The following is a 22,967-nucleotide window of genomic DNA, read 5'->3' as shown; positions in this document are numbered from 1 at the left end:
TATGTAAAGTCGTTCCTATGTGATCTTGGGTACTTGGATACCCCATCAAGGTGGGTTTGGACCAGAGAGCCTGAAGCACTGATAGGCTTATAATACTCTGAAGGCAGGCAGATCCTGGAGGCAGATCCTGAGAGGATCATCTCAGCCTTCAGTGGTCCTTTTGTTCTTTGCTAACATTTTTTAATTTTGCCTGATCTTATCAGATAATAAAACCCTTGCACCTTGCTTTGGAAGATGTTTAAGCTTACAAATTCTTTTGCAATAACTTGCAACACCAGCCTTCAACCCCAGTATATCTTTGAGGTCCAATACCCTCAAACTTCAACATTTTAGTTGCTAAACCTCAATATGTTGGACCTTGTATGGAGAGAGTCTGGCTTTATTTCCTCTATTTCAAGGTAAACCCCTTTTTTTCCTTTTTTTTTTTTTCCTTCTACATATAGAACTTGCCCTTACTTTACTGTTTTTCTTGTAAATCTTAGGCTCGTTACATTAGAATAGATGGAAGTGTTCCTTCTTCAGAAAGAGTATATCTAGTCAATCGGTTTCAGAAGGATCCTGATACTCGGGTGGCTATCCTAAGCATTCAAGCTGCTGGCCAGGTAAGACAAAATGTGAAAGTAACAGAACTTTTAACAATGGAGAATAACTAACTGCAACTCTTTAGCTGCAAATAATAATGTCAAATCCATGAAAGAAGAGTGCACTTAAAGTCAGACTTGAATTCTGCCTCCATCATCTACCAGTTTTGTATTTTTTTTTTTTTGCAAGTCACTTAATCTTTTTCACTTTTAATTCTTTCATTTGTAAAATGGAAATGATACCCTATATATACTATCTGAAACACAGAGGTTTAGTGAAGACAAGTAAAATGATGGATATCTGAGCAAATTGAAAGTCTTTTTTTAAAAATTATTATTATTATAGCTTTTTATTTACAAAACATATGTGTGAGTAATTTTTCAACATCGACTCTTGCAAAACCTTCTGTTCCCACTTTTCTCTTCCTTCCTCCCAACCCCTCCCCTAAATGGCAGGTAATCTAATACATGTTAAAAATGATAAAGTATATGTTAAATACAATATATGTATGCATATTTATGCAGTTATCTTGCTGCACAAGAGAAATTGGATCTAGAAAGAAGGAAAAAAAAAAACCTGAGAAGGAAAACAAAAATGCAAACAAACAATAACAGAAAGAATGGAAATGCTATATTGTGGTCTACACTTATTTCCTGTAGTTCTCTCTCTGGGTGTAGCTGATTCTCTTCATTACTGAACAATTGGAACTGGTTTGGATCATCTCATTATTGAAGAGGGCCACGTCCATCAGAGTTGATCTGATGATAGTATAGTATTGTTGTTGAAGTGTATAATGATCTCCTGGTTCTACTCATTTCACTGAGCATCAGTTCCTGTAGGTCTCTCCAAGCCTCTCTGTATTCATCTTGCTGGTCATTTCTTACAGAACAATAGTATTCCATAACATTCATATACAATTTATTCAGCCATTCTCCAGTTGATGGGCATCCATTCAGTTTCCAGTTTCTAGTCACTACAAAAAGGGCTGCCACAAACATTTTTGCACATACAGGTCCCTTTCCCTTCTTTAATATCTCTTTGGGATATAAGCCCAATAGTAATACTGTTGGATCAAAGTGTATGCAGTTTGATAACTTTTTGAGCATAGTTCCAAACTGCTCTCCAGAATGATTGGATCCATTCACAACTCTACCAACAATGTATCAGTATCCTAGTTTTCCCACATCTCCTCCAACATTCGTCATTATCTTTCCTGTCATCTTAACCAATCTGAGAGGTGTGTAATGGTATCTCAGAGTTGTCTTAGCAAATTGAAAGGCTTAAAGACTATAAGTTTCAGCAGTTGTTGCTAATATTCATGTTGTATTTTTTCATAGGTCAACAATATCATAAAAACAAGATTATTATAAAATAGGTATGGGAAAAGTCATTATGCATCTTTTGGTTTGGGATTAGCAATTAGTAAATTATGAAAGTTTAAAGATGTGTAGAATCATATGTGTGTATGTGTGTGTATGTGACCTTGCTCATCTCTTTAAGATAGATAAAATATAATACACATAGTAATTCTGTATTTGGAAGTACAGTTATGAAATGGTTATATCTCCAGTTAAAGAGCAAAACTCTCTAATAGTAGGGCAAACCCTGTACCAGTGTTGCAAGTGAAATTCGAGAAATGTGGATGAAGTTTTCTCCAAAATACTATTTTATTCACAAGGTGCAAATCCTAAAAATAAGAGGCTCAGTAATTGCCTCATTTTCCAACCAAAAACCTCAAGCAAAAGAAAAGCTTTCCTTTTATAGCTTTTAGTGAATACAGAACAAGGTAGGTTTCATCATGATTGGTTACGTAGTTGAGGCATGGAAAACAGAAGCATTGGCTTGAAGTTGAGAATGAGCATCAATTCCCTTCCTTAATTCTTGTGACTAAGAAGTTTTCATTTCTTTAGTCCACCTACACGATCATTGTCCAGTATTCTTTCGATAACAAATTAGACATCCTTAAAGGATAGTTTGGTGGTATTAAGATATTAGGCTCAACTTCCCTTTATGGCAAGCTGCATCCCCCTGGGTCAGCAAAATTCTTTGGGGCAAGAATAGAACAGTGGTTATCAAGAGAATGGTATTTCTAAACTTAATCCATTATAAGCCAGCTAAATTCTGAACTAAATTCAGAGACAGCTTATGACTTAAGCTTTTATAGAACAAAAATCAATTAATTGTAAATAGGATCAATGTAAAAATGATACAAAATCAATTTAATCTTTTCAATACAAAATGTGCCTTTTTCCTTTATGGCTCCTTTGAATCCTCATGCTGCAAAAAAAGAAACACCAAAGATTGTAAGAACAGGATTGGTTATGGATGATTATGAAAAATAATATTAAATCTATCAAATATGTTCTTTTTTTTAAAAAAAACCTTTTTTTAAAGATCTGCCATGTTTCCCTCCCACATAAAGTCTCATTCTTAATTCTGGGTCTTTCCCCTTTATCAGGAGGTGGGTAGCTAGTTTCATCATTAGTCCTTGGGAGTTCTAGAAGGTCATTATACTGATCAGAATTCTTAAGCTTTTCAAAGTTGTTTGCCTTATCAATATTATTGTCATTTTGTTCTCCTGGACTTGTTCACTTTCCTCTACATCAGGTCATAACCAGTCTCTCCAGGTTTCTCTGAGACCATCTTCTTCATTATTTCTTATAGTACAATTTGTAACATTTATGTAACATGATTTGTTTAGCCATTCCTCAGTTGGTGAACATTCTTTTAGATTCCAGTTCTCCAAAAGAACTTTAAATATTTTTGTACATAATCAGTTAAGTTTATTTTATTTTTTAATCTACCTCTAATTCCCCCTTCTCCATTATTTACTTTCTTTTTCATTTGCCTGTTAAGTGAAATTTATTTCTTTACCTATCTGTATGTCTATAAATTCTTCCATTTCAGCTTCAAGGTTTAATTGCCAGCCACTTCCTGCCCTCCTTCATTCTTATACCTGTAGGTGTTTACTTGCATATTCTGATTATGTGAGATTATTTCCCATGACTTTCCTTTTCCTTTCCTATCTAATATATCATTCTTTTACTCTGTTCTTTTTTTAAGACCATCAAATCTATTAGAAGACAGTCTGAATCTTAAGACTTGTTGATCTTCTGTCTCTATACCTATGCTGGTTAATGGTACAGATTGATCATAATTCTCATCATACTTGCTGTCTAACTCTGACGCTAAAAGAGTCCCAGCCTGGCTAGTAGCATTACTTATAATCCCACTTATACCTTGCCCTGACCCAAAGGTGTCAGAAGGATTAGGTTCACAGTTTTGCTCAGTTTCTGTATAACCAGATCTATAGTCCAAAGTCTCCGTGGGCTTACCTCCTGAGATCTTTGCTTCTCAGGTTGCTTGGTCAGGTGTAACATCTGACCTGGCATCTTCAGGCCTCCCATGATTCAACCTCCAGGGGTTGGGAACTAGACATTCTCTACCTAGGACTGAAAAGAAAAAAACAAAATAGACCAAAATTCCAAGGTCATTTCTCAGAGCTATCTTGTCTAGTATGAGGGAAAGGAAGCCATTTTCTTCTACCTAACTTTATGACAACCCCAATGTGATTGAATAAGACTCTCACCTCTGGATACCACTTGCAAGAAAACTAATTGTTTTAGTCAGGTAGATTTAAAGATGGTTCTAGCCATGCAGCAAACAGAAAAGGGACTGCCCCCAGCCACATGATAGGCTAAGGTAGAATAGCATCTCTCATATGGAAGTCTGCCCCATAAGTAATCTGAGCATGCAGTAAAACCCCATTATAGTCATAAAAAGGAAATTTATAGATGGGAGGCAGCATGATAGAGCAGATAGAGAGCTGCCTTCAAAAAATAGGAAAAATAGATTCAATTCTTCCTTCTGATCCCCACTGGCTGTATTGAACCTGTGCAGATTTAACTTCTTAGTACCTTAAGCAGTTCTTAAGAATTACAGAGAAGCTGCCAGACTTCATTGGTATAGGCAATTTCTCAGCATGAATTCTTCAAATCAGTGAAATCAAAGGTCTAGAATGGATAGGTAGATAGGTAGATAAATAGATAATGTATATGTTATTTTTATACATACACACGTGACATTTATGTGTAATGTCATTAAAAATCTTGATAAGAAATTTTAGTATTAGATAATTGTGTACAATTTACTTTTTATGTTCTGCCCAGAACAAGTAATAATTATACATTTTGACAGGCCAAATAAATTTGTAGACAGCACCAAGTTGAGCGGGATTGCTCTTATAATGGATTACGGAATCAGAACCTGAACAGATTTAGGTGGACTGGAACTATGAGCCAAATCTAACAAAATGAAATTTAATGAAGACAAATCTGAAATCTTACATTTGGGTTAAAAAGGGAAAAAAAAAATCCAGTTTTATATATATAAGAGTAACAGCTAGATAAATCTGTGAGTTTTCATGGAATCAAAACTCAACATGGGTTAACAGTGAGATATAGCAGCCAAAGAATCAACCAGGCTACATTAAGACAGGGTTTGTGTCTCAGAATATGAGGATCATAGTCCTTCAGAACTCTAGAATTGGCAATCCTTGCTTCATTCAGAAGATCATTATTTTAGGAATATCATTGACAAGTTGCAAAATATCTAAAGAAAGATACTCAGTGTAGTTCAGGGCTTTGCTCTCATAAACAATGAATGCTTAAAGAACATAGAGAGGTGTAGTCTAAAGAGAAGACTTGGAAATAGATGTATTACAAAAACTTCAAAGGATTTGAAGAACTTTTATGTGGAACAGTATTTAACATGGCTGGTCTTGGCCTCAGAGGAATTAGGAGCATTGGGTATGGAAATTATAGAGAAGTTATCCAAAAGTATAATCAGTTGCTTTAGAAGGTAATAAATTGTTCCTCAATGGAGGTATTCAAACATAAAGGAAGTCTTAGTAAAGTACCTGTAATATTTGGTGAAGTCTCTGAAAACTTTTAATTGATTTAATTATAATGTTTAAAATTGATTTTGTATATTCCTTATGATGCTTAAACTGAAAGTCAAAATTTTATTCTATAAACTTTTCATTCAAACAATATAATTTAAAATTTTGTGCTATTTTTTGGGGATACTGAGCAATGTTGATTTCCTTCCAGATGTTCTTGCCTTTTCTATATAGTATGCTTGTATTTTAGCTATAATAGTATCATCATTTCTTTTGCTTCTATTGCTTAGGGTTTAACTTTTACTGCAGCATCTCATGTCATATTTGCTGAGTTATATTGGGATCCAGGACACATAAAGCAAGCAGAAGACCGTGCTCACCGAATTGGACAGAGTAGTTCTGTAAATATCCACTATCTTATTGCAAATGGAACACTGGACTCTCTGATGTGGGGGATGTTGAACCGCAAGGTAAATCAACTAAGTTAAAATTTATTTTGTTACCTAAGTTGTTACATACAACTTACTTTGGTATAAATACAATTTTTTCTTCATGAATATGAGACGTTAAAAAATTGTAACTAGGTGTGGAGTTAAAAAAATGTTCTCTGGAAGTATAACACACTCTGAATTCCTATGATTTATTAACATACAGCTGCCTGTAGTGAGATTGCTGTACTCCATCCTCCATTGAAATTCTTTCAGTACCACAGCAGAGGCTTTTAAGCTCCTCTCTGAGTTCCTCCCTTTCTTTTGACAGAGTTCTTGTTTTTTTGTCCTCTACCTCTCATTTGGGATAAAGATCAGCATGTACACCAGTAACTTCATGCCTTTTTCTTGAATTGCGGGGAGGAATCCCCGTTGAACTAGCCTAATGTTCCTTCTCCTAATCCAGTCTAATCCAGCACACATTTGCTAATCCCTTCATATCTAAAAATTAGGAGTCAGCATGGCCTGGACCTATAGATCTGTATTGGAACCAGTATTACCAAGGTTTACATCATATCTCCTACATTTGCTGGATGATGGAAGAACAAGCCACTGAATATTTCTGAACTTGATTATAGATTATAATTTATAGATGGAAAGGGATTTGCATTTATGGAGAGTTTTTTGACCAACAAAGTCAGAGTTCCTTGATATATAGAGTATCAGTCAACAAACATTTCCTAAACATTTAATATGTACCAGGCAGTATGCACTGGCCCTGGAGTTTGAAAGATCTGGATTCAAATGTGCCCTAGATCCTCATTAATAATAATACCTACTTTTTTCAAAGTTGTTGTGAGGATCAGGTGACATAATATTTATAAAGTGCTTACATGGCATAAAATAGATACTATGTAAATACTTATTCCTTTTTTTTCCTGGCAAAGAACAGCAAAAACATAATCCCTGTTCTCAGAAAGCTCACAGACAATGCAGAGATAATATATGGACAACCCTGTACAAATAATATATATGCAACATACATAGAAATTGTAAGTAGATAAGCATATATATGATAATTTAAGAAAGAAAATAATAACTATAGAGGATTTAGAATCTTTTTTTTTTTTTAGTAAAGGGATAATGTGATCAAATCTATATTTTAGGAATAACAATTTGGGAATTTTGGAGGATAGATTGAAAGGAGAAAAACATAAATATATAAATCAGTTAGGAAGTCCTTGAAGTAATCCAAGCAAGACAATATGAAAATTTGAAGAAAGATAGTAGCTTTGAAAGTAGAGAAAAGGGAATAGGGGTGGCACATGTTAAGTACGTAAGTCTAATGATTGGTTTGGGGTGTTGAAGAAGAGAAAAGAACTCTGATTAACTAGAAATTTTAGCCTCAATAAAAATGGAAAAATTTGGAAGAACAGGTTTTAGGAGAATTGTAATCAGTTTCTTATTTGACATATCCAAGGGAGTGTGCCACATAAGCCAAAGGAAGAGAAAGTATCCAGAATGAGAAATCTTGGTCAACAGTGTGAAAAGCTGCATAAAAAGCTGGAGGAAAAAGTATTAGATTTAATAATAGAGTTCTTTAGTAACCTTACAGAAATTAATTATGGCAATTTTTCAAATATATAGATCTCCATTGGAATCCTCTTCAGCTTAGAGATAACAAGTCCTCTTAGGCTGGAAAAGCTTTAAGTAGAGATCTGTACATATTTATTGTCCAGAGTTCAGTCTAATTAAGTGGAAGAAGCTCTTCTATAGAGTGCAAACAAATCATGTGATGGAGATTTTTTGACCCAATATAAGAAAGCCTAAACATGTTCATTCAGAGCAGCATTCTGGGAAGTGTTCAGATTGTTGAAATTATAGATTCTTGAAGATAAGAGTGCAAACACTCAAAAACACCCCAAATAAATTATTTTGACCTCAAATGGAATAGTATGAGAATTTTTTTATTCTTTTTTAAAATTATTTTATTTAAAAAACACAGAATAATAAAAAATAAAAACTAGAAAAGAAATAATAGAACAGAAGACAATATTGTCATGTGCCCAGCAGAACATCAGGGAGGATTCAAAATATATAACAACAAATTATTAGTAAAAGAAACTATATATATATTAAAAGTCATTACATTCATGAGGGCCCATCTTTTCTTTACCTTGTTGTAAATTATTCTTTTGTTGTCTTGCTGCATATCTTTTTTACTTTATTCTTATCTTTTCCCTTTCACCCCCCCTTACATTCCCATGCAAGTTATAGTTAAGAAAAGATATATTTATATATACATATGTAGAGATAGACATATACCTTCATACACACATATCTTTCTTATCCTTGCTGATTCTTGCTTTAATTCTGCTCCTTAACTTGTCTTGCTATTACTTAACCTTACCCCATCCATGGATTCCTTCCTTATCTGCTTCCCTCCCCACCTATCCTTTTCCTTTTATTTCTTTATAGATTTTGGAGGGTATTATTATACCCTTCCTGTAGTGTTGCCTATTTAACCCATTCCCAATGTGAGTAGGTTCTCAGAACTGTGAGCTCCACTTCCTCCCTCTAATGCCTTTATGTCTATTCTTCTTCTGCACCTCATTTGTCCAACATAAGTACTATTTTTACTTTAACTTTGCTCCAATCTTTCTTTTGAACTACCTTATTGTTGATGTAAATTTTAAACATGGTATACATTTCCCATTAAAAAAAAAAAAACCATAAACAATTTGTCCATGTTGATTTCCTCAGAAAGTCCTGAAAATTTGCAAGTTCATTGAATGTCCTTTTTTTTTCATTCAATATAGTAAATTTCTGTGGTTGGGTTCTTTCTTCTTTTCTGGTTCATATTTTTTAATAAGAGGTGTTAGTGTACGTCCCTTTAATCCTGGAGTCGGGGATGTGCCTCTAGCTTCCCTTCAGCTTTCTCCTCAGACCAGGAATCCCACACCAAGAGCTCCACTCTCCAGCAAGCGCCCACAGCCAGCAGAATCCCTGTCCACCTGCCTCTGCACTCAATAGGTGTGCTGGTTTCTTCTCACCCGACCCACAGCAGCACAGCTGGGCCTGGAATTCCTAATCAGCCGAGGTTTACTCATCCTTCCCTGACTCCTCGAGTTGTCCAAGAGGGGAAAGTTCCTGTGGTTTGTGCTGAGGCTTCAGCCAAACCTAGATAATCCCAGGGCTCCCCACTTAAGTTTCCATAGAACCAGCCTAGAGGAGTTTGCACTTCACACAGAGATTGGCTAGGGACTTTCTGCAGATCTTGGGTTTTACCAATAGGACCCCTGTTCTGCCCCAAGTCTTCTTGATTTTTCGCCTCTGTATGTTCACCTTAAGTCGCAAATTTATTCTATATGTGGGGGAAATCTGGAAAGCTTGAAATTTACCAACCTACTCTAAAATCTTCCCAGAATCCTCCTCCAAATTTTTCTAAAGAAATTTATTTTTAAAAACACATGTTCTCTGAGACCTTTTATTTATCAACTATAGATAACAGTGAGTAGGTATTTTGATTATTTTGAAAAATATTGCAGATCGTGTTATTAACATTAAAACACAAAGAAATCTTTCATGGTTTACAGTGTCTGATTAAATGTAAAATTTCATTAACTTTCAGAGCTAAAATTAGATGTAAAACTGAAAAATCTCACCTGTTTTTCAATCCTACAGGCCATTGTTACTGGTAGCACATTAAATGGTAGGAAAGAGAAACTAGAGGTGGAAGAAAGTGACAAAGAAAAATGGGATTTCCTGAAATTTGCTGAAGTTTGGACTCCTAATGAAAATTTTGAAGAAATCAAAAATGAAGTTCTGTTTACCCATGTAAGATTACCTGCATATTTTAAAAAACTTTTTACCTCTAGGGGCAGCTAGGTAGCACAGTGGATAGAGCACCAGCCCTGAAGTCAGAAGGACCTGAGTTCAGATGTGGTCTCAGACACCTTAAGACTTCCTAGCTTTGTGACCCTGTGTAAGTCAAGTCACTTATCCTCAATTGCCTCAGCAAAAAAACCAAAAATACTCTTCCCTCCCATCTGTATTGAAGTCATAGTTACTTGCAGTAATTTTCAAAATGAGGCAGCACTTTCCACTATCTATATTAATAAAGAAATTTAATCAACTTCGAGATTCCATTTGAGATTTTCTTAACAAAGATACTGGAGTAGTTTTTCCTTTCTTTCTCCAGCTCTTATAAGGAAACTAAAGCAAACAGGACTAAGTGACTTGCCCAGCGTCATACAGTTAGTAATTGTTTGAGGCCAGAGTAGAACTAAGAAAGATAACTATTCCTGGCTCCAAGCCCAATTCTCTTTCCATTGTGCCACCTAATTGTTGAAGAGGCTTCAAATAGTTGATAAAAAGAAACAAATAATGCCAAAAATGTATGTTGGTATGGAAGGAGCTCATCAACTTGCCAAGAAAGACAGCTCTCAAATACCACTGTTATTTACTTAAATAATTTTTCCCAAACTGTGTTCCATGAAACCCTGTGTTCTGTTGGCAGCAGCTCAAGGTTCTGTGATAAAATTTAAAGCTACCAGCTACTTTCTTGCTGAAATATTAAGAAAAAATTTTATTTTAGGAATTTTTGTTACTACATCTCTAATGACTGTACGATCTGCACCTGTGTCTACCAACCCTTCTAATGGTATGCCATTTACATAGATAGTGAGCATAGGATGGTCAGCTATTACAGCTACAATCCAGAATATTCCTGCATTCTGCTACTTGGACTCAGAATCTGGGCAACTATCACCAGATTGCTTATTAGGAATCTGTATCAATAAACCTGATTCTACTACTTCTCCTGGTTGATAAGTCACATATTGTTTACTTGTATTAGTGACTGGGATATTATCTACACATTCCCCAGTTTCCCACATCATTGTATGGATGGACACTGTTTTGTAAGCACTCTCAGAAGGTGAAATGGTCAAGCCTATTGTGCCTGGAGGCAAGAGATCCATGGATCAGACAGGGACAGATTTCACTTCTCTAGGGGATATCTCAGTAGTCCCAGCTGCCTACAACTCTATTTTCCATAATTGCAATCCTTTTTTCCCATCTAATTGCTTCTTGGCTGACTGATCATGTCTTCCATCAGATTGCTTTTTGGCTGATTGATCATGTCTTAATATTGAACTTCTAAAGACTCTCTGGGTGTAACTTTGGCTGCCATCATGCCCCACCTGTTTTTTGCCTCAGGCCCTGGAGCTGGGCCCCGTTTTCTATTTCTCTGAGTCACTCGACATTCTGATGCCCAGTGGAAGCCTATGTTGCATTTTGGACATAGGGTTTTGCATCTTGTTCTCTCATCCTGTCTTCTCATCGTATCTTTGTGCCAATATTGAGCTTTCAGATACTCTACTTTACCAGATTGAAAGCATCAACGAGTCTCTCTGAAAGGGACTATGAGGGACCCTGTCTTCCCATGTTCTGCATCATAGCCTGGGTATAAAAGGCATTTATGCCCACTGTGGCACAGTCTTATGATGTCTAAAGGAGCATCTTTGTGTAGTTCTAGTATAATTCTTCTATAAATCTCATTATCATTTTCTCTATCAAGTTGTTTTATCATTATTGCGGTTGCTGCATTTTCACCACTAATTCGTATGACAGCTGTCTGCAGAAATCCCACGAAATCAGCAAAGGGTTCATTTGGACCTTGTTCTATTTTTGTGAAGACTTCCCTTCTATCTAGTTTTCCTGGGAGGGTGCCCCATGCTTTTATAGCAGCAGCAGCAATATGCTTGTATGCTCTCAAAGGGTAATTAATCTGTGCTAAAGTGTCTGCATACTGACCTATACCTGCTAGTTGGTCAACAGGTTATTGATTTGTATATTAACTATTTTGCCTATTTTGTTGGTCTTGTATTCTACATTGTTCACTATATTGCGAAAGCAGCAACAAGTGTTGTCCAGGTTCTAAACATGTCTTTGCTATCGATTTCCAGTCACTAGGAGTTAAAATTTCATAAGCCAACTTCTCTAATACCATCTAACATAAGATGATGTAGCCCCATAAAGAGTGCAACCCTTTTTCAGATCTTTCATTATTTCCAAATCAAAAGAAGTGTATCTTCTCCTTTCTTGACTTGAAGAGTCAAACTCTTATATAACAAGGTATGCTTCTATTCTTAAATCAGATCTATCCTGTCCTTCTTTTTTAGCTTTAACTAGTTTGTAATCTTGTCATAGGGTGTGGACAAAGCTCCTGCATGGATGGTGCTGATGGCATCATTGCCCCTTCAACTCCTCCTTCTCCCTCCATCCATGAAGGGTTAATTGAGGAGAGTAGGTCAGAGGATGGGGAATGCCATAATGGTTCCTGCTGTGAAGCACCACATTCCTTAATTTCATCTGCATTGTACTTAATTCCTTTCTTGTCTAATTCTTTATGCTTTTCAAATATTTTATCAGTATCCTCTTCCTCCTGCTCTTTCTTCTTTTTTCTTATTCTAAAACTTATGTAATCCCTTAAAGGCACTTATATTAAGTTTTATATATATATATACACACACACATATATGTATGTATGTGTATATACATACATATATATAATGTTTCTTTTTTTTTTTTTTTAAACTTTTTATTGACAGAGCCCATGACTGGGTAATTTTTTTTTTTTAATAACTTTTTATTGACAGAACCCATGCCAGGATAATTTTTTACAGCATTATCCCTTGCACTCACTTCTGTTCCGATTTTTCCCCTCCCTCCCTCCACCCCCTCCCCCAGATGGCAAACAGTCCTTTACATGTTAAATATGTCACAGTATATCCTAGATACAATATATGTGTGCAGAACCGAACAGTTTTCTTGTTGCACAGGGAGAATTGGATTCAGAAGGTATAAATAACCTGGGAAGAAAAACAAAAATGCAAGCAGTTTATATTCAGCCTGGGTAATTTTTTTACGTTATCCCTTGCACTCACTTCTGTTCCAACTTTTCCCCTCCTTCCCTTAACCCCCTCCCCCAGATGGCAAGCAATCCTATACAAGTTAAATATGTCACGGTGTATCCTAGATACAATATATGTGTGCAGAACCGAACAGTTCTCTTGTTGCACAGGAAGAATTGGATTCAGAAGGTAAAAATAACTTGGGAAGAAAGACAAAATTGCAAGCAGTTTACATTCATTTCCCAGTGTTCTTTCTTTGGGTGTAGCTGCTTCTGTCCATCCTTGATCAATTGAAACTGAGTTAGATCTTCTCTTTGTCAAAGAAATCCACTTCCATCAGAATACATCCTCATACAGTATCGTTGTTGAGGTATATAATGATCTCCTGGTTCTGCTCATTTCACTTAGCATCAGTTCATGTAAGTCTCTTCAATCCTCTCTGTATTCATCCTGCTGGTCATTTCTTACAGATATAATGTTTCTTTAGAAATTGAATCAGGTCCATTATATTGTAATATCAATTAGTTGCTCTCCAACTAATTTCCACTTGTCTGGCTCTAATTCTTCTTCCTTAGAGAACCAAGGGGATGTGTACTCTGTTTCTAAAAGTCCAATGATCTCCTTACAAGTTACAATCAAACCTTGGTTTTTTAATTAGCTTAACTATTCTTTCTACACTCGTCCCTTGGAGTGGGCAAGGCTGTTTTCTAATCATTTGTCCCATTTCAGCTGAAACACTAGATTGGCCCTTTACAAAGTTTCCTGCTTGTCTATTTTTGTATTCATCCTAATTCAGGGTCACGGATGTAGGTCATAGGTCCTTAGTCCACATTGGGCGCCAAAATGTAAAATTCTGATTAACTTTTGGGGGGTCTTGGGACCAGTCTTCTTTTCAACAGAATAATCGCCATGAGAATAGCCAGGGATAAAGTCCAAAAATCTTTATTGTCTCCTTCTCAGTCTGTCTCCTTGCCTGGGGCTCGGGGAGCTTTCTGGAAGTCATTCAGATGGGCCTTGGTCTCAGTAGGGGAAGTAAGAGAGCCACCAGAAGACTGATAAAGATGGAATGTCTCTCCAAATCTGAGAGCTTGAGCTGTAGCCTCCAGTCCTCTGTCTTCTCCCTGTCAGTCTCTGGCTGAGTTTTTCCCAGTTTATAAGCTCTATTACAATTACATCATTACAGCATACTGAGTATAAACCAATCATTATATCACTAGAGAACCATTATTTATTGTAAGATTAAATCAATCATACTGTACTAGAGAACTCACATGCTAAACTAGATAACCACTGTATTATCAATTCCACTGAGTTAACACTTTATTGTAGGACTAAATCATACTGAACCTTAAGTATATTTCTCCAAAGTTCCTGCCATTTACATGAAATTTTTCATAATTGCCGTCTCCTTTCACCCATATTTTTCTATTATTCATATTCTGACTCCCTCTACTCCAGATAGATCTCAAAATATTTCAGCCTTCTTCCATTTTAGGTAATTCACAATTCCCTGGTCTAGATCTCTGTACCAGTTAGCTTTGGGGGAGACATAAATGGCCCCAGCTGAATGCTGAGACTTTTCCCTTAGTTTAGAGGAGTATTACAAAGCTTCCTAACTTACGCTATATCCTGTCCCATCAGAGCACTTCTATGGTGGTGTTCTGCAGCTGGCATTGATTTCTATAGATTGGAGTTTGGATATCTGTGATTTGGGCAGCAAGGGGTCAGGAATTGAGTTATGTGGTTGAGCAGACACTTGTTCTGCCCCATTCTCTCAATTCTTCCAGTGTCATTCAAAGATCTTTTGTAAAATAGAATGCTGCAGCAGTGTTGGCCACTGAGGCCACTAGCAAACTTCAGCAGTTTGGAGCCTAACTCTTTAAGGTATTGGAAGAAGCTTTCTCTTTATGTAGGGACTTGGGGTGTTGCTTTGATTTTGTTATGAGGCCATAAGTTGGGCCTTGCTGCAGCCAGCTCAGCAAATTAGCTCAAGACACATAATAGTTCGTGCTTTTTTGGTTTTGTTTTTTAAATCTTTTTGAGTTCCTAGTGTCCTAGGCCAGATAGACAGTTGAATTTGCTTTATATTTGGCATTTAATTCTGTTTTGGAGCTCTATGAGAGGTCATAGATGTAAGAAAAAATGTCTGGTCTTCCATCTTATTGTTCAAGTGACTAACTATTGAACAATTCATCTAACAAAATAGAGGTTGATTGAATTCATTCAACTTATCTAAAATAATGAGCCAATTAATGAATTCATAAGTAAAATCCAAAACACTATTCTTGCATTCCATTGTTAAACCTTTTGAAATATTCTGGTTGATCAGTTGATAAATTTACTAGGAAACCTTGCTCTTTGTACTGAATCTTGATTATGAGGATTCATATCATTGTGGGAAAGAATGTAAAATATTTAGTATTTATTGCTTGCTAGGTCATCTTTAAATATAATAGAAAATGAATCAATTTTGTTAATGGATTATACTATTACTCTAGTTACCATATTTTTACTCCCAAAGAAAATTAGCTTTCTATTGTGGGAAAAATTGATCATTTCTGTAAATGCAACAGACTGTCAGTGATTTGTCTACATAACACCCAACATTAGAATTGACTAAATAACACATTTAGTTACCTTCTTTTGAGGGGAAATCATAATTATTTTCATGAATAAAGTAACTGAAAATATTCTTCCATGTGCATCTTTAAAAAAATTTTTTAGAAGTTTTTGGGTATATTTCTGTAAAAAAATTTAATTACAAGGAGGAAAGGGCTTATTAAATATTAAAGAACTAAATAAACATGAACTATTAAATATTTTACTTTTTATTTGACTAAATATTTCACAATCATTGATAAGAATATATTTTTTTGATAAACTAAAATTCATTCTATTAGAAGCATAGTATTGATGTATCAAGATATTAATGGCTTTTCATCAGAGTTGTCATTCGAAAGGAATCTGTCATATACTTAGATCAGTCCCTTTTGTTTGTGTATTTCTGTTCAGGCACAATTTCTGTCAAATGCTTGTCTTGCTTTTATTGGTTTTACTTGATTTCCTTTTGCTCTCCAGCAACTTTAATACCTTATGTTTATTTCACCATTGCCAAGAGAATCATCTCAAAAGAACAAGAGTTTTCTGTAGTGTAAAAAAGAGCTAAAAGATTAGGTTCCTGAACCATATAGAAAAAATACACTACTTTAACCATTTTATAGTTTTTATTTCCAGCATTTTAAACAAAAAGCAATATTGAATAAATGAAAAGCAAAGCAATAACTTAGTTGCCAACTGTATAACTGAAGGGAAAAAAATGAAGTTCTCTTTCTCACGTTCAGTCTGCCACATGGACACATTCTCTTAATCATATCATTGTTGCCAAAGAACCTCATGCTAAAAATTAATATTTTGCCACATTTAGATAACACTTTAAAATTTAAAATAATCTTCATTTGATTGTTTTGCTTAACAGTTTAAAAAGTTATTTAAAATAGTGATTTCTAAGAAATCACAAAACTTTATTAGCTAGAATATTATATTCATACCACTTGGCATCCTAGAAATCTATTTCTGGATACAAAGAATATTGCTAGAGATAATACATTTTTAGTTTAATCTTGCCTTTAACAACTAAAAATATATTGGCATATAAGATTTATTTGATTAACTTATATTTCCCCCTTCCATACTCCTTATATATCATGTGCTAAATGGGTCATTTTAAAAGTTAATATTTTTTAATTCAGATTTCATTTGACTCCTACCGTGTGCTAAGAATTGTGCTTGGTTCTGAGTATTTAAAAAGATTTTTAAAAAACTTAGTTTCTTCTCAAGTTTATAACCAATTGGAGGTAAATATAATAATGAAGATATACATAATGGTAGAATAGGATAAGAGCAAAATAAATATATTTTAAAATGTTACAAGTAACTTGAAGAGCATAAATTTAACTTTCAAACTTTATCTTCAGAAATGGTGTTATGATGCAGTAGGTGTCTAAGGTAAATCTGGAAGAAAGAAAAGAATGAGGGGGAAATATTCTATAAGCACCAGGTGCATGAATGGAGGCATGAATGATTGGGATGGGTGAAATAATCTTATTCAGGGAGTGTGTTTAAAAAAACAAACAAAACCAACCTTTGGAAATGTAGGTTGGAGCCAGATTAAAAATGGCCTTAATTCCTAGGCTAATAAATTTGTATTATATTCGAGGTAATAAGGAGGCACTGATGGCTTTTAAATATAAGATGGAGGAGATGAAGAGAGGGAAAAGAGAGAGAGATTTTTTTTCTTTAAGTAAGACTGTTTTGACTGTGATGTCAAGTGATAATTGGAAAGAGTGAAGACTAAAGGAAGGTTGTTCAATTTGGAAGCTGTGACAGCAACCCAGACCAAAATTCATAAGGGACTGAACCAAGCATGGTTGCCTTCTAAGTGAAGAGAAAGAAACAGATATACTGAGATTGAAAGAGTAGTAGGACATACAGGTGGACCCTTGGAAATGTAAGCTTGAAGCTTAGTGTGGAAATGGGGAATGGATGAATAGACTTGAGGACTATTTCTTCATAATTAAAGACATTAGAGTGAATGAGATAATCAAAGTTAAAAAATAAAGAAAAGAAAGTGAAGAATAAAGAACCTAGGATGAAATCTGGAAGTTCACCCACAGTAAGAAACTAAGGAACCATACCCCAACAAAGAAAATTAAGAAGGGGAAGACAAGTAGTAAGCACTAAAACCAGGAGAAAGCAGCATCTTAGAAACTAAAGGAGGGAGTGTGGGTGAAAGTGGGCAAAGAAGAGGTTAACAGTGTCATTTGCTACAGAAGTATCAGTTGGAGAGTTGAAGACTGAGAAAAACCCACTGCTCTTTAAGAGATCTTGAAGAAAACAGGTTCATTAGAGGAGCACATTGGAAAACAAGATGTCAGGGTGTTAAGGGACAGTGAGTGAGTATAGGATACTGTTCCTAGGAGTATAGCAGTGAAGGGAAGAGGGGAAATGATAGTGGCAAGGGAAGGATTTTTTTTTTTTAAGATAAAAGAGAACTGAGCATTTTAATATGTAGTAGGGAAAAAATGGTTGAAAAGTTAGGTGGAGGGCTTATGGAACAGAGCTTGGAAAGGGAGTGATCAATAGCACTTATTTTCAGTGAGGAGGAAGGATACAAGGAGAAAAGTTAGCTTTTGCAGAAAGAAGGATCATTGTATAGTCTAGGACTGGAAGAAAAATAAAGCATATATAGAAGTTTCAAGCTACGTAGAAGTTGAGGAATCTGCCCAAAGTATTAGGGTGTTTTGTTTTTGTTTTTACTTTCTTTGTATTTTTGTTGTTAAAAGGTTCATTCAGCTAATCATTTTAGTATTTTTACTCTGAAGGTTGCATTCCTAGACTTATTTAGCATCTGGCTGAATTTGTTTTTATACTCTGTGTTCAAGCTCTTTTAGCTCTCCTTTAAAAAAAAAATTAATAGTATTTTTTTTTTCCAAATACATGCAAAAATAGTTTTTTATTTTCACTTTTCCAAAACCTTGTATTCTGGATCTTTCTCCCTGCCGCCCACCCTCCCCCCTATTCTGAACACAAGCAATCTGATATAGTTAAACATATGCAGTTCTTTAACTCACATTTCCATATTTGTTATGCTACAGAAGAAAATTCAGATCAAAAGGGAAAAAATGATGAGAAACCAGGCAAATAAACAACAACAAAGGTGATCCACAGACAGTCTCCATAGTTCTCTTTCTGGATACAGATGGTGCTTTTTATCTCAAGTTTATAGTTGTTGTTTGTCCTTCTTTCTCAAAAAGGACCAAGACATCAGGGAGATGATGCCATGACATGCAAGTGAATTGGATTTGAGTGAAGGAGGGCTGTGCAAGGTCACCTGCCTCATTTTCCCCTCCAGAGCCATCTGGGTCTAGTAGTCAGATATAGAAGGACAATTGGAGATGGCCCTGCATGCAGTGGGAGACCTTGCCCTTTGTAAGCTAAGGTCTACCACAGATCTCAGTTGGACTGAGGCAACATTCATTTAGTGATTAAAACTAGATATCAATTGAGGCAAAGAATTTCCTCTTTTACCTAATTAAAAAAAATAAAAAAACTAAACTAAATCTATAGAAATTACCTTGAATCACCTCATTGTTGAAGATAGAGCTGATTCTATCACAGTTGATCATCACATAATCTTCTTGGTACTGTGTACAATGTTCTTTTGCTTTTGCTTACTTTACTCAGCTTCTGTTCATGTAAGTCTTTCCAGGCTTTTCTGAAATCAGTCTGCTCATCTTTTCCCATTTTATAACTATTAGAGAATTTAAGCATTGAAATGTAAAGAAAACTTTCAGTTTAGGTATATTTTTGCTGTGGGACTTTTAATTCTTGAAAATTAGATAAGTTGGATAAAGCTATCTTTCTATAGTCTACTGGATATTACTGATACACTTTAGCATCTCTAAGGTTGACTTATAAGTCTACTTAAGTTTAGTATTTTCATTAGTAATCTTAGATGTTTTCTTTACATTTTGTGAATCACCTAACCACTAGGTGGGATTATTGTTAATTGTGCTTATCAAATTTTGTGTGTCACCAAAATGAAAAAATTAATTTTATAGAAAAAAAAATTTAAATCAGAAATACTATAAAAATCACTGCATTTGGGGAAGGTAAGTGGTGCAGTGGATAGAGCTCCAGGCCTGAAATCAGGAGGACCTGAATTCAAGTCTGGCCTCAGACACTTAATACTGCTTTTAAATTAAATCCACCTTTCAGGAAACTGTAACCAAATAATCTTTATTGAACATTTGTTTTTAAACCTTTTATTTTTTCCTGAGGCAATTGGGCTTAAGTGACTTGTCCAGGGTCATACAGCTAGGAAGTGGTAAGTGTCTGAGTGCAGATTTGAACTCAGGTCCTCCTGACTTCAAGGCTGATACTCTATCCACTGCACTACTTAGCTGCCCCTGCATTTTTCTTTTTTTAATTGATAAATTGTAACAAATAAGCCAACTTAAAGCCTCCATTGAACTTTTCTTTGTAATAAAGAAAAACAGCAAAGCAAAACTGATCTACAAAATTACCATAGATTATACTTATTCAAGATTAATACTACTACTTATACTAGTTATATAGCAATTCATGGCTTCCATAGTTCTTTTATATGCAAATTAACATTTGATCCTTACAACAGCTTTGTGACGTTGACATTATTATTATACCCATTTTATACCTAAGAACATAGGATCAGAGATTTTAAGTGATTTACCTAGGTTACAAAACTAGTATCTGAGGATAGGAATAAAACCCATGTATTCCTAATTCCAAATCTTGTGCTCTGTCCATTACACCAGAGGTGTCAAACTGCCTGTCCATGGGCAACATCCTGCAACACTACCCAAACCAAATTAACTTCATATAATTCTTTCTCCCTATATCCCTCCTCTCCAAAAACTATTCATCATTCTTGTCAAGACCTCCAGTTTATCTGGCTTTTCAGTATTTTCCCAGACTGTTATACCTGCTCTGATTTCACTTATTTTCCTCCCCAAACTCAACCCTATAATAAATCTATTCAGCATCATATTGTCCTCTTCTCTAGATTATCTGGAGAATATGATTTCTCTAGAATAGCCCTGGTACTATTGCTGAGGGTCTCATATCAAACCCAAGCTCTGTTTTTTTACATCCATTTTGTCTACCCCATTTTCTGTTTTTTTCCACTCTTTTTCATGTATTTCAAAATGTAAATGATTTTGTATATTATAAATTTATATAATACAATTTTAACAGGGACCCTCACTAAAGGAAGGCGAAAACTCTTTTATTCTTGCCTAATTGGTTGCCTATCTCACTCCTTATAGGAGCAGTTCCAGACCTTCTTTTCTCTTCAGTCCTTCCTCATATCCCCCTCTTTCTATTCTCTTTGCTGAAAATCTAGACTCATACTCTATTGAGAAAATGACACTATTCACTGTTAAAGCCTTCTCTCCTCCTTCTTATCTTAAAGCTCCTTGATACCATTGCTCATTATTTACTCCTTTACTACAATCTCCAAAAAAAAGTCACTTCCTCAAAAGCCAATATCAGTAATGCTGATACAGCTGTATCTTCGTTTTAAGTATGTTTGTTACTTATATCTTAAATGTTTGTATATAAACCTGGGACAAAAGGCTTTATTTCTGTTTATCTTGAATATTGTCTTCTCTGAATTGTCCTTCCTAGTAGTAGCAACTTGTGATTATGTGACTTGGTAAAAAATGTGGGGAGTTTTTCCTTCTCCCTTCATTTTTGGTTTAAAGTGCTCTTGATCTAGTAGGGAAATAAGATGCAAACATTTGTATTTATTTCCCTTATGTATAAATGTCTAGAAATGACTGATGTTACTTTGTTATTTTTTTCATTTGGTTGACAGCATGAGTTGTTGCCATAGGATTATTTTTCATATTAGCATCTTTCTTTAAGAATCTTAAATAATATGCTTGGATTCAAACTGATTTATTGCCCCATTGTGTCATGTGGGCACAGTTTGTCTTGTCATCCCTGGCTATCACAATTGATATAATAGACTTCATTTCTTCTACTTACTTCATGAGTGGTTCTTCTTCTTTTTTTTTTTTAAAGAAATTCCATCTGCACTCTGGCTATCTAATGCTAAACTAATGTAAACTGGGAGTAAAAGCTAATTCTGTTTGGATTAAATGCTAAATAAGTACACCCTCTACCTATGCAGATTAATTTGTAGTATTATTATTTGCCTTATTTTAAAAGTATTATAATTTCAGGACAAAGCTGGGAAGGGGGATCTTTAGAGATGTTTCAGTCTTCTCTTCATAACAGTAAGGCTAATAATACTATCCTTCCTTCTATCAAAACACTATTTCCTTTTTTGTCTCAACCTATGACTTCATTACTGTCAGGAACTCTTATTATGGAATATCTGTCTACTGCTACTAATTAGAAGTTTACCTGTATCATTTCCAAAGACACCAAGAAAATAAGTGACCTGCTCATGGTTTCAGAACAAATTTGTGTAAGAGAAGACAAAAAAAATTGAGATATTCTTACCATATCCACTGTAGATATGTAATAGGAATTTCTCTAAAGTCAGGTATTTTGTTCCAGTAGATAGCAAAGTACTGGCTCTTTTTACTCTTTTGATCTCACATGTGTGAGATCATCTCTTGAAATATTTTCCTACATATTTCTTCTTGTCAGTTGTAATACATGATTGTTAAGATTTCTTTAACAATCAGTGTATTTAGCGCTAAGTCCACTTAGAAGTGAATTCTCTAAGATTGCCAAGAGCCCATGTTCCAAAAGTCTGACCTATGATGAAGGTCAAGTTACTGTTGCCTTGTAGCTTCTGGCCGCCTCTTTCAGGATATTATCTCTTAAGACTGACTCTTTGCTACATTATTCATCATTGTCCATCATCATATGAATTTGGAGGCAGGCGGTGCAGTGAAAAAGTCCTGGATCTGTAGGATCTCATTTCAAATTGTAGCTGTGCCATGAGTCAACATGGGCAAGTCACTTAAATTCACTGGTCCACAACTCCTTCTGAGACCCCTTCTAGCTCTTATCTAGAACCCCATGGAATTATTGACATTGCTGTCAACTGATCTTTACCTCCTCTTCCTAGTATGTAATGGCATTTTTATCAAATTTTGTTTCTGCACATCCAAACTTTCATTTTTTTTAAATTAAAGCTTTTTATTTACAAAACATATGCATGGGTAATTTTCCAGTATTGACCCTTGCAAAACCTTTTGTTCCAAATTTTCCCCTCTTTCCCCTGTTCCCCTCCCCTAGCTGGCAGGTAGTCCAATACATGTTAAATATGTTAAAATATGTGTTAAATCCAATACACACACACACACACACACACACACACACACACACACACATATTTATACAGTTATCTTGCTACACAAGGAAAATCAGATCAAAAAGGAAGAAGAAGAACTGAGAAAGAAAATAAAATGCAAGCAAATGACAACAGAGAGAGTGAGAATACTATGTTGTATTCTACACTTTGTTCCCATGGTTCTCTCTCTGGGTGTAGATGGCTCTCTTCATCACTGACTAAGTGAAACTGTTTTGAATCATCTCATTGTTGAAGAGAGCCACATCCAT

The 22,967-nt window shown here is 35.1% G+C and overlaps 1 protein-coding gene across 1 annotated transcript in view; it reads left to right on the top strand.

Moving 5' to 3' along the window:
• The first annotated feature begins 486 nt into the window (after positions 1 to 486).
• LOC127557241 (DNA annealing helicase and endonuclease ZRANB3-like) overlaps positions 487 to 22,967 on the top strand; it is a 70,594-nt gene continuing 48,113 nt past the window's right edge. The window contains exons 1-3 of the mRNA XM_051990633.1: positions 487 to 602; positions 5,773 to 5,952; positions 9,595 to 9,747. Of these exons, the coding sequence (XP_051846593.1) occupies positions 5,929 to 5,952; positions 9,595 to 9,747 (177 nt within the window). The 5' untranslated portion in view covers positions 487 to 602; positions 5,773 to 5,928. The remainder of the gene's footprint in view (positions 603 to 5,772; positions 5,953 to 9,594; positions 9,748 to 22,967) is intronic.

This window comes from Antechinus flavipes, chromosome 3 (genome assembly GCF_016432865.1).
Source record: "Antechinus flavipes isolate AdamAnt ecotype Samford, QLD, Australia chromosome 3, AdamAnt_v2, whole genome shotgun sequence".
NCBI classification, from domain to species: domain Eukaryota; kingdom Metazoa; phylum Chordata; class Mammalia; order Dasyuromorphia; family Dasyuridae; genus Antechinus; species Antechinus flavipes.
This window is presented reverse-complemented; position numbering and strand designations above follow the sequence as displayed.